Below are 12,839 nucleotides of genomic sequence, written 5' to 3'. Positions count from 1 at the left end.
AAATACATGGTTTGAAGAAATCTATTTGTTGTTTGTCATTCCTCCTACTCTTGTTAGAAACTTCTGCTCGTACTCTAAAGCAAACAACCTCTAAAATGGGTTGACTTGTTCAATGAAAGTAAAATACTTTCTTTTTGAATCATTTGGTGGTCTCTGATACTTTGTGCCATGCCAGAGTCCCATCTTTTTCAATGCTCCTTTTCTTTCTTAGCTTTTTGGTCCCACAAATTTTGTTCAATATTGAATTCATTTTTAGCTATGCGTGCCAGACTGGATGTTCACTACAAGTTAAGTAATTAGAATAACCAAAGGTAACACTGTCCAACTTTTTTTTGTTTTGTTTTTAATGCCTTGATTATGTTAATGAATTTGACTTCTTTAAAGCTTAACCAACAGGTGTCTGGAAAGCAGAAGCTCGGAGAACATGTTTATTGTAGTATCAGGCTGTGTTTTTGGACTGATGTAAATTCATTGTCTTCACTGGAATTTATTCTTGTTTGAACTCCTGGAAGTGAAAGCAAAGCGCAGTCTTTAGAGCCCGATTCATCTCTGGTGCCAGCTGTTATCTTTGATGTCTGCCTTACGTAGAAAAGCTGTTGAGATGCGGGTTTTTATGGAGACTTTTGCACACTAAGGCTCTTAATAGAGGAAGCAACAAAGAAAATACTTCAGAAAATCTATAATCTCTGTTTTTCCACATAAGTAAAAGCACAGTGTGTCTGAAGTTACATTCCTTGTCATTAATAAGGTTGGATTTAAGGTGATGGAAAACATAGGCTTGAAGAGACTGGATGTTCTAACCCGTGGTTGCGATGTATATATCCAACTATGGCTTCATACTCAGTTTTTTTGTAAAAATGTGAGCATTATTATAAAAAATAATGGGTTGAGAAATATCTGTTTCTCAACCATCAGCAGATCTTTGTCTTTCCTGTGTGATGCCACCCACCGCTGTCTCCCTCCCTGGGATGCTGCCTCCCTCGCTCGGCATTGCCAGGCCACCCCAGCAAAGAGCCAGGGCCGGGCCCGTACCACCGTGCCTGTCAGGACTCGGCAGCGGGGCTGATTTTCTACCAAAATTCAAGAGTAAATCTTTAAAAGTGGAGGGCATGTCATATTTCTGCCTGAACCCCATGCACATGCCCAGACCTCCAGCCACAAGCTCCTTTACAAGAGGTGGAATTAGACTCATGACACGCCAAGTCTCTCCCTTTTTCTGGTCAAAGATGCGTTGCTGGCATCTGGCAGCACAAGCACAATTCGTCCTGTTCCTTCCCCGGCGCTCTTCTCATTCAGTCTGGCACCTTCTCCTGCAGCCCGTGCGATGCCTTGGCAGCAGGTATGATAAACCTGGCTGCAGCCGCCCTGGAGTAATCCCTCGCTCCCCAGCCGCCAGCAGAGCCCGTGCAGGGCCAGGCTGCACGGCTCCGCCGGTGCAAGCTCTTGGCACAGGAGTTCACGCCCGTCCCCTTCTGGCTTCGAAGCCTCCAAAATTCTCGGTATGGCAGGTTGCTTCTTATCTCCCCTTACATCCAAATTGGCTTATGCCCAGAAAAGGAGGGAGAAGATGACACTTTTAAAAATCGAGATGTGTATTCTGTCGCTTGGAGCCGATTTAAGGCGTTTTTCATCTTCTGAAATATTTTCATCTTATTTGAATATTCTTGCTGAAAAACAGGTCTTTGCATACAAACGTGCAGGAAGCTTTGAGTGTATTGCGTCTGCTGTCTCCCGTGTAGGAATCGAGCTGCTTTCAAGTTACATCGCTAACCGGGAGGGAGGTTTGCAGACACAGGTGGAGATCAGAAGCCAGGGTCAGGTCCGGTGTGCAGCAAGGTGTCTCCTGGCTCCTGCTATGTATGCGTCCATGATAATGTAAAAATTTGCTTTTCTTTTTGTCTTTTTAACGCAGATTTGACTGCACAAACTAAGTATTTGCTAATTGCTAGCATAGGATGAAATGCATCCTACAGCAGCTTTTGTGGCTAATGTTTTCTTAATGCCTGTTACAGATGAATGAATTAATATTAATATTCCTAAAGTAAATATCAAAGCTCTTTGCCAACTTCATTGGGTCCAGAGTTTCATGCCTTCCATGAAGGACCAAATAGTCTTCCCAGCTACTTGTCAAGAACATAATACATCCCTGCTTTTGAAATATATATAGATGCAGTCATGCACATGCTCGCACTTACATACATACAGCACAATAACAGGTTCAAATGATCTATCTTATTTTTATATGCAGTGTGCGAATAGGTGTGGGTGTGTGTTAATGTATTTTGGCAGGAGGAGAAATGTTTCTCCAGAGGCCGGGGATATATGTTGAACAAAAAAGAATATTAATTTGTCTCAGTAAAAGAAGAGGCATCTTTAGAGAGGTACCTAAAGAGCCTCTTGTTCCTTGTGGTTTACTTTGTGAGTCTGTCCTGCGGAACTTGTAACTCCTGTCATTTGCAGCTTCGTATGCGTGAGGCTGAGGAAATCAGCCTGAAGGACAATTTCTTTTTTTTTTTTTTTTTTTTTTCATCAATGATAGCAGGCACAGAAAGAAACCAATAGGAAAGTGCCAGTGGGGCCACTCCTTTTTTTTTCCCCTCCGTACCTCAGTGGATTCTCAAGTGCTTTGCTGCTGTCAGATCAAAGGGTGGCTGTACTTCAGTCAGCATTACAGCTCTTAGATCTCACCTACCTCTCGCTGAAATCATGGGCTTTTGCTGACATGGGACGCTGTGTCAAGCAAGTACCATGAATGCAAGGGAGAGTAATCACGCAGGGGATGGGGACAGGTGCGTTTATGACAGCTGTTCAGCGAGGTTTGTGTATTTTTACTGTCATTTATGTATTTAAAATAGGAAATAAGTTTCTTGGGTTGTTGACATGCGTTCCTTCAATGTTTCCTTGGCTCCAGCTGTCAATTCCTGCAGTGTTAACAAGGGGGGCTGCGAGCAGGAGTGCATTCAGCTTGGTGAAGACCGATACAAGTGCCAGTGCCAGCCCGGCTACCAGCTGAAGAGGGATGCCAAATCCTGTGAAGGTAGGTCCTGCACTACCTGCCTGGAGACACACATTAAAGGCAATTTAAAAGACCCCAGGGTGGTGCTTCGGGTCACTGCATTCATTCACATTTCACCCTGTTTGCCAAAAGCAGCTTTAGGAATTGCTTATTAACAGGATTAAAATGACACGTGTTTGAGGTGTGACGTTCACGTTGGTTCACAGCTTTGAACAAGATTTTGGCCTTGTAGACTCCTGGCTGTTTGTTGCACACTGACGATGATGACATAGGCTAGGAACTTAATTGTGTTTTAATTGTAACGTTTTATTACTCACCAAGTTATATACAGAGTTGGCCTGTAGAACGTATTTTATTCTACATAAAGTCTTTTCTTTATCTGCTTTTGGCTTATGTTGCTCCTAATCACAGTCTGATTCATTCATCCTTCCCTTCAGGTTTCTAAGCAAACACACTCACAAGCAGAACAGAAATACTACCTTTGGGTTTGATTATTGGGTTTTGTTTTTTTGTTTTTTTTTTCTTCTCATATATCTTAACATATTCATCAGTTTTTAAGGCAAATCCACCCCCCTCTTCCCCAACACAAGCGCACACACATGGTACCCTTGAATATGCCAGAGAAAGATAGGGCCAAATTTATGGATTTATTGCGCTAAAATTCCTGTCACAAAACCGTTTCCATATGGCTCCTCTTCTGCTTGGAGATTTTATATTCTGTGTATAAAGTGTAAGTAAATCCTGCTGTTCAGATTGCTTCCAACTCATGCTGTGTGCAACGAGCACTTGGCCTTCGGTTTTGGCCTCCCCGAGCCCTGCCCTCCGCAGAGACTGCACACGCTGCGCTTCAGTGAGCATCTGCAGCCAGCTTGCCTCTCCGTCTCTCGTGGGGTGGCCACCTTTTGTCCCTGAGATTGTCAGAAAAAGTCGGAAAAGGGGTGCGTTATTGGGGAGAGGGCGTCAGAGACCTTCCTTTGCTGTTCTCCAGCCCATTTCCAAACCTCTTGCAGCTCCTCCGCTGCCTCTGGCACTCAAGATGTCCTTGGCCGAGCCAGCTGGGTATTGGGACCTCTGTATAAAACTTTCTGGTGTTTTTTATAGTGTTGTGGTGGGACAGAGGTTGAATTGGCAGGGTCTGAGCGTGGTGATGCCCAGTCGGGTGGGAGCTGTCCCTCGGGCGGTCATGGAGCGGTTCAAACCTTTGTGTGCCACTTCATGCTCTGGCTCAACTCAGCAGCAAAACGAGCAGGTTCAGTCCCCTAATTGGTGAGGTTTTGCCACTGCCCAGGAGCTGTGGCCATTCACTCCCTTGCATCATGGGGCTGATGAGGGTCAGCCACCCACCAGAGGCAGGAGTTCATCACTAGCCAGTAATTACTGAACAGTGGAGAAGGGGCAAGGTCAGCTTTGGCTGCGGGTGAGACCTTAATCTAGAGTTCATGTGTATGCCTGGTTACCTGTGTTCAGGGTGGCGTAAATCAAAATATAACAGCACAACTCCCCCAGGAGGACAGCTGTGGTCAGAGGAAAGGAGAATCTGTCTTGCAAGGGGAGCTCAGCTGGCAAAATGAAGACAGAGTAGGATGCTTTTCTCCCATAAATACCTTAGCGAATAAACACCTGGGAGAGAAAAGTGCTAGTTAAGCCGGTGGACAAGATTTTTACAAGAACAAATGAGCATAAAGTGGTCATGAATACATTTGGGTTGGCAATTAGAGATGTTTTAAGTAGAAAAGGTGGGAGAAGGTGAGCCTGGCTGCTTTTAATTTCCAGCCAGAAAGGATGGCTGCTGTAGCACTAGTTTGGACGGAGAAACTACAGCGTCATGAGGGTGTTTACTACAGCAGGCGTAGCTGTACTGCAGATGTGGAGTCATCCTCACTCCTTGGAAGCTAATGCTGTACCCCATAGCCCTGAAGGGCTGTGCAGAAACACCGAAGCCTAGCAGGGTGGTGCAGCCTTCAGCGTGGAGGCAAAACGACGGGATGGAGTGGTATGGCATCAGACGAAGTGGTGAGATAGCTGCTCTGGGAGTGAGGCATGTATGGATGAGGTCAGCAGTGGCTGTGGTACTTGTGTGAGAGAATGGGCTGTATAAGATGTCTACTAGAGTGAATTCCTTGTTGAGTTATCCACAGATGGTAAGATCAAATATCTTTTTCAAGCCACTTCGAGTTTCCCTTCTCTAAGTCCATGCTATTTCAACCCCTAACCTTCCCTGCCATGAGAAGGAAATTTTACTCCTTACCACTTTATATTTTCTCCAGTGTAAAGTCATGGTTGCTGTGAGCAAGAAAATTAACTTCATAAGGCCCAGTTCTCTCTTTAGGTGCTCTAGAGCTCATGGCAGATAGGACTGGAAACCCTGTTCTTTACAACCTTGTAGTGAAGGTCTGGAAGGTCCACAGCACATGCAGAGCCCATGCTTCACCAAGAACATGGATGCCATCCCAGATCAATGCATCAGAATGGCTTTTTCAGATGAGGTTCCTGGATGTCCTGGGACATGTAGGAAATGAAACAGTTCCAGTAAATTTTTTGCCATAGTGTTTAACAGCTTGGAATAGAGCTTTGTAGGATGGAGTCTGTTATCCACTGAAGTTATTAAGTCAAACAATAGGAGCCAAATCTGTAGGAAAAAGAACACTAGAGAATTATTTTTACCTTCTCCTGAAACCTGCCTGTACCAGGAAGGAACAGATAGGTCAGTGGAAAACAAGTCAATCGGTGGTTGCCTTATGTCCTGAAGATCTTTCCTTTACAACTTTTCTCTTGTCTAAGGACTTGTAAGGCTGCTATCTTTATTCAAATTACTATGTTTTACTAACATTTACCCTATAATTTGTTGTTTGCTTGTTGTCATGTCACAGAGTATTGCAAGTTTTACTCTACACTGTAATCATTCTCAAATTAAAGCTTTAGATTCTCTGAAAACCTTTATAAGGTGCAGGTTTAACAGATGCTGTTTGATAGTGATTTCGTTTAATTTATCCAAATAAAAAAAAGAATCAGCAAACAACTCAGTATTTCCTATCAGCAAGGAGCGAGTTCTTGCTTGAAGCTAAATCCTTTGTAGAGTGGAAATTGTCGAACTGCAGAGCCAAGTTGTCAGCCTTGAAAGCGTCACGTAGGATGAAGCGCTGCTGTCCCTTGGAAACCTATTTGCAACCTATCATGTTGAAAGTCCAACAGAAAATTTCAGCTCTACGTCCTTAACAGTGATTTTTTTTTTTTTTTTTTTTTTTGATACTGTCAGGTCAAACTCTCAGCCTGCAGCCCTGAACGGTTGTGTTCTTGAGATGCCAGGAGGTGAAACGAGGGAATTTGAAGGTGTTCTGGGGCAGCGTCCTCCTTTGCCGAACAGCGGCAGAAAATGCCACTGGCTACACAGAAAAGTGAAAATTAGAGGAAATGAAAAAAACCCCACCCCATATTTAGACGTATCTCTGTAAAACAGAGATCTTTCTCTCCTGTTCCCTTCTCCTGTATGTGGTTAGCCACTGGAAGAGCAAAGCAGCAAGGTCTAGAGGAAAACACCTTCAACTCTTCACCAGGGTTACTGAAACCCTGACTCCACTGCCGTTGTTGTTGAACTGATGCTGACTTTCTTCCTGGTGCCCCTGTAGAAGCTGGCTTGTACAGAGCTTGAGATGGCCAGTGAAGGAGATGTCAGGCTGGAGACGAGTGATGAATGCTGGCCAACTGTCTTGAATCAGACAGTAATTAGTAAAATGCTAAAACTGAATTAGAGTGTGATATGTAAGGAAATAGGCTTACATTTTAAAAAGGTTTATTTGAAACTAAGAACTCTAGAGGACGCAGTTTCAAAGGCATCCTCCAAATTTGCCTATGTAATGTTATTCACCAGCGTCTTACTGTGAGTAGTACTCCAAACTGAAACCTCAACCTTGGGCAGAATACCAGATTTTGGTATGAAAACTCTGGCTCTTAACTCAAATGAGACCTGTCCAAACAGTCCTGGTAGGTCTGTTTTTCTGTGTGCAAAGTTTTTATTTGGGCAAAGACATCAGTATGCTTCCAGCAGGTATGTGTTCCTGAAATAAACCCATAAACCACAGTGAAATCTTTGAGGTGGAGACTTCTGCAGACACTTTATAAATAGTGTTTCTAAGTACTTGCCACTTAGAGCGGCTTATCCTTGAAAAATGGTATGTTATTGTTCAAACAAAGAAAAAAATTTTGACGTACAACATGAATGGCATATGTTTTTAGACTGAAGGAGGTCTTTTGGGGCTCTTCAGCATTTATTTCCTCTAGAGCCTTTTAAATACACATTGTTCTGTGGCAAACTCCACTGTTGTCTGGGTTTATGGGTTCACACATACTGGAGTGCTAATTGGTATTGTTTAGAGCAGCTCTTGAAATCTGCTCAGTTACGGCGAAATAAGGATAAAATGTACTTTTCTTGTCCCACTTCCAAGGTGTAATACGAGCCCAGTTTCCCGCTGTTTAAAGCATTGCTGGTGCTTTATGAAAAATGCTGTCCAGCAAGAGAGAAAATAGCATACAGAAAAACAATGGCTTTACTGTACACCAGATTCTGTCAGGTTTTTTTTCCCCAGTCTAATCTCATACAGCTACAGTAATCTTCATTGTTAGTTGTAACGATGGCAGGTAAGACCATTTTCAGACAAAAACGTGACCTTTAAGTTGACAGTGTGCTCTAATTGGTTTCAGTGATAGACCCCTGCACAAGTGGGAACGGAGGATGCTCACAAATCTGTCAAAATGAGAGAGGAATTGCAAAATGCGAGTGTCATCCAGGGCATTATCTTTCTGCAGACAAGAAGTCCTGTTTAGGTAAGAAACTATAGACTGTTTATTGGGAAGAAAGGTATTAATCAGTGCTCTGGCTTACTGAGCTTTGAATGGAAAGGAAGATGTTATACAAATGTATGTATGCATTTTGAAACAGCAGTTCTCTTTGATATTTATGTCAGATGATAGTCTTGACCCATTTTAGTAATCAAAATTACTGTATGATCTCTTAAATCATGCTTTCTAGCAACTGGATTTATAGATGCTGTAGTGTTACTCTTGTAGGATCCCTTTAAAATAATGACCCAGATACAGCTCCTGGAAAATTGGTTCAAGTAACACTCTGAACCAGGTCACTGAAAACCTATTTAGAATTCAAAGGGCTTTTTAGCTGGAGAACTGTTTCCATATTAATAGAGAAACTACTGTGAAGGAAGCAATCATGAAGTCTAAGATTTCCAAAGAGAGGAGCTTAAAAAGTGGAATTCCAAAGTCCTGTATTTAGTCTGGGATTTACAAAAGGATCTAAAGCATTTCTGACCTGAAATGTGGGGGAATTTAGAGACCAAAATACCTGCTTTTCTCTTTCAAGATGATGCTTGGAAGCTAGATAGTTTGTCAGTTTTACGAAGTGCAAAGCACCTGTGGACTTCATGGGGCACAGATTTTACCAGCCTTGTCAGGATCAGGGTGTGTATTCAGACACTAATTTTAAACTCCTCCTTTTGAAAACTTGGCCAAAACTTTGCCCATACTTAAATTGTTGTCTTATCTATACAGAGTACTGGCTGCTTTGCAAAATACTTACTTCCTACCCTGAGTATTCTACACAGTTGCCTGTAAGCCCCTTCTGCAAGTAGCATTGCACACCTCAGTGATTCCCCTCTCTTACCGGGATTACTCATGAGTAAGGTTACTGAAAAAGCAAAGTATTTTCAAGTAGCGTAGACACTTCACTGATTATTAACACATGGAAACAGCAGTGGGTTTAATACTAGGGTCAGCATGTTACTCATTTTATCTTGGATACACATTGACAATTCTGTTAATTTATGTATATGCTAAAGCACTGGGTAACTTGCAATGTTATATATTGGAACAAATTTTCTTCCTGACCTCATGGCAACAGTCTTTTGAATCATTAAGCATCCTGTCTTACTATGGATATACAATTATTGTTTTTTTTCTCCTAGAAATTATTTAATGTCTTTTGCAAAATTCAAGCTGGTATTTGACTGCTTGGAAACCGAGCTAGAAGGAGACAGAGGACAACTGAAGTGTCATACTTTAGCTATTAGCTGTGTTTACAAGATATGGAGAAACATGAGCAGGATGGTGGCTGTGGTTCAGTTTTCCAACTTTTTCTATTTGAAAAAGCAGAAAAAGAGAAAAGAACATTTACAGCATTTGCCAACATACTGTACTTGCAAAGTGACAATTAATTACAGAAAAAGGAGAAATAACGCATTTTATTCTAAACTGCAGCTACTTACATTGCTGCTTCAGAGAAGCTGTCATTTATCCTGGAGTTTTCATGAGTCGGTGTGTGGTGTTTGCACTGCCTGGGGCCTCCTTTGGCAAGTAGGCTGATTGCATTCGTAAAGCTGCTTGTGTTCCAAGTACAAGGGGCCATGAGTACGGCACTGGTTACAGCACATAGGGAGGAAAAAAACCCTGTTAGAAAGTGGTTTGCTGTGGTAAAAGGTGAGGAGCTGCACACCGGACTGTTCTCTCCTGTGTGCGAGAGACTGACCCAGGATCGTTGCGATGAATAATCTGTATTTTGCAAGCGAGATGTCAGAACAAGAGGAGCAGAAGGTCGGTTAGGGGTTTGCCACGTGTGAGATAATGCCAGTCTTTGCAAGGAGGCTGGTGTTTTCTGCAGCTGTGCTCCACCGCAGCAGTATTTAGTGTAAGCTTTTTGGGTTTTTTTCCCAATTACTATTCCTTAAAAACATTTTCATGCTCTTCCACGAAGCTTTTAGGAAGATGGATGCCCTTGGTGATGTTTAACTCCAAAATACAGACTAATGAGTATAAAGCTGAGGGACAGACTGCTTGACAGAGGACTGGGTGAAGAACAGGCTCCCCACCTACAGCTCTTCACCTTTTTTCTTTTCTTACAGGTGGGGTGAAACTCCTCTGGTTAGAGTAGGTGCCTCCCTGCTGGACTTCTGTAGAAGCAGCTGCAGGAGTCAGGGATGTGACAGAGATCTGTCTGTATCGCACCTGCTGAAACCCAGCCACCACTTAATCCAAATCATTTGACGTTCAGAAAATAATCAGCTCTTTTTTCTGCTCTGTTAATTTAAATATAATGGCATTGAGGAAGTAGTGATAATTTTAGGGTACTGGGAGATAGGACTTTCTTCTGAGTTTTTCATGTGACTTCTTTTGCCATTGCTCTTTTTACAGGAATAATAAACAAGTTGCTTTGGCTAATACTGTAAATATAATGTTTGATATTGTAAATATTCACACAGAGGTCAATGGTGTTTCAAAAAAAAGATTATTTTGGAGAATAATGTGGTGAGTTCAGTGTTCCTGGATTCATCAGATGCTGTCATTTGTAGACTAATATCAGGATGCTCTTTTCAGTGAATGTTTGGAAATACAGCCATGTACATGTAGGGCAATATTATTTTTTATTTTAATACCCAAATGAATGTCTTTGCCTTTCTTTCCGCTTTGTAGACATCAATGAGTGTGCAGAAGGGAGAGCCAGGTGTGCTCATCGTTGTGTGAACACTCTGGGATCCTTCACCTGTGTCTGTAATCCCGGCTTCGAGCTGGGGGCTGATGGAAAGCAGTGCTACCGTAAGTGACACTTTTACAGCTATGCGTTTCAGGCTATCTTATCTGCAAACTGCTATGCTTAATTTTTAATTCAGTTGGATTAGTACTCCCAGCAAAATAAATGTATGCAAAAGCTCAAGCTTAATACTATTTTCTTCATCTTCTGCTACTGCTGGTTTTGCAGGTTGATACATTCCTAAGCCTGTGTTCTCAGACCTTAATTACTGCATTTCAAAGAGCAAGTAGCCCTGTTGGTTTATCTTCAGAGTCTGGTGAATTCTATTGCAGAGCTACCAAAATATTGCTGTTCTATGAAATGTATTCATTCCTGCCCTCCTCCTCTCAATTTTTATATGTGCTGAATCTGATGCAAAAGAAAGCCAAGATGGTGTTCTGCTCTTCTCTTTATCTGTCGAGGTTATTGACACTATTAAGTAGATGCTTTAAAAAAAAAAAAAAAAGCGGGGGGGGGGGGAGCAAGATTGGGGATGAAAAAAATATTTGAACAACTTAAAATTTCCCAAACTAAAACAATGCTGAGCCCTATTGTCTTCCCTCACATACTTAGTTCTTGCCAGCGGGGTTTCTTAATCAACGCTACCTTTCGTGAGAAGGGGACTGACTCCCAGCACTGTTAGTTGATGGGTGATCCCTGGGCTGTCCTTGAGGGCAAATTTAGATTAATAAAGGAGGTGATGTGGAAGAGTTGGTGTTATTATGGACCTAACATAAGCTCACTGGAATGCAGACAAAAGCATGACCTGTTTTAGCAGAGAGGTGGGCAAAGATTGTTCAATCTAATAATACTGTGCAAGAACTTTCAGCAGAATTTCCTTAGGAAAATACGCTGCATGCCAGAAAATGAATGCTTTCTTTAAGAATGTGTGTGTAAGAAATACTTACTAAGGATGAAATTCGGTTTCAAAGCATTAACATACATTAAAAACAAAAACCAGTCATGTGAGAGACATCCCGGAGAATTATTTCATAGCTGATGAGAAACTGTGAGTAGCACAATGGCGAAGGAAATGTAATTAATATATAGATACGAAATGATCTGTTATGGAGATAAAAAAGTGGTATCGACCACTTAGATTTCATTGTGATTTTCTGATAATATTTTTTCTCAATGTTCAGCAAATCTCAGGGGATGGTGATTCTCTGTGCCTTATGTACAGTATTACACAGCAAACAATAAAAATAAAAACGTTCTGCATATATTTATGATCGGGATTATCCCAGTGTTTGAGCAATTTACAATCTTTGTTTATTCTTTCATTTCCCCAGTGGCATGGGGAAGAGCTGTTATTCCAGTTTTACTGATGAAGAACTGAGACAAAGTAAATGATGAAGACAACGTATAAAGTCAGATTCTGCATTCGATCACTGGGTTTCCTAAATCCTAGCTTAACACTCTGGGCAGGAGACTAGATTTCTTCTCCCTGGCGCAAATAATCATACCATACATGAGATGTAGCCCTCCATGTATGTTCCCCTAATTTATACCCTCTTCCAGCTAGACTTGCATTTCTTTTTGGCAGGCAGGTTGCTCCCTGGGGGCATAAAAAGGGATCAAAGCCACCAACACAGATGTGTCCCTGAGCCGCGGCAGTGGGGAAATGCCGTCCTTCTGTACCAGACCTGATGGCCACTGCTCTGAGCTGGGGTGTTTCTGGAAGAATGATAGCTCCTTTAGGGATGGTGTTTCTCAGTTGGGGAAATTAATTCCTCTCTAAATAGCTCTGTAACAAGAAAATCTGGCTAATTTTTCAAGAGAAGCTTTATAACTGACCTTATATTTTCTTTTCATCCTAAAGAAATCGTTTAATGAAGTACCTTGGTGGGGATGAGATGGACAGACGTTCCCTTTCCTCTACAAGGGTTTCCACTGGACCTGGCCAAAATGTTGTGAGGACTGTCCAGTGCAGCCGAATGCGGGGGGGTCAGTGGTCGTCTCTCAGGGCGAAGGGGGCTGGCGGTGGCATCGTACCACCACCCTGTCTTAATTGTAGGGGGACAGAGTCTCAGCAGAGGAGCTGCCGTGTGCCCCATTGAAGGGACATCCAAGGGTCAAAACCTGCAGATTGTTTTGCTTTGTGGTTACGTGTCAGGCTTGGCAACAGGACTCTGCTATGAAAATTTTAAGGCATTTGTGTTCGGTGGATGTTTCAGAACCCAACTCTCACATTTGCATACAAAACTAAAAGCTGCTTTGTGGAAAGCATAAGCAGTCTGGGTTGGCATGAAC

General features: G+C 42.3%; 1 protein-coding gene across 5 annotated transcripts in view; it reads left to right on the top strand.

Moving 5' to 3' along the window:
* Positions 1 to 12,839, top strand: part of LOC104022063 (uncharacterized) — a 206,271-nt gene that overhangs the window by 137,625 nt on the left and 55,807 nt on the right. For all 5 annotated transcript variants that reach the window (XR_015700699.1, XM_087740363.1, XM_087740364.1 and 2 more), the window contains exons 7-9: positions 2,912 to 3,037; positions 7,715 to 7,837; positions 10,490 to 10,612. Coding sequence is in view for 4 of the 5 variants with exons in the window: in XM_087740363.1 (XP_087596489.1) it covers positions 2,912 to 3,037; positions 7,715 to 7,837; positions 10,490 to 10,612 (372 nt within the window). In the remaining variant the exon portion in view is untranslated. The remainder of the gene's footprint in view (positions 1 to 2,911; positions 3,038 to 7,714; positions 7,838 to 10,489; positions 10,613 to 12,839) is intronic.

This window comes from Nipponia nippon, unplaced genomic scaffold (assembly GCF_047370975.1).
Source record: "Nipponia nippon isolate SJK-2023a ecotype South Korea unplaced genomic scaffold, ASM4737097v1 scaffold_7, whole genome shotgun sequence".
NCBI classification, from domain to species: Eukaryota; Metazoa; Chordata; class Aves; order Pelecaniformes; family Threskiornithidae; genus Nipponia; species Nipponia nippon.
Note: the sequence above shows the minus strand (reverse complement) of the source record. Positions and strands in the feature narration are given on the sequence as shown.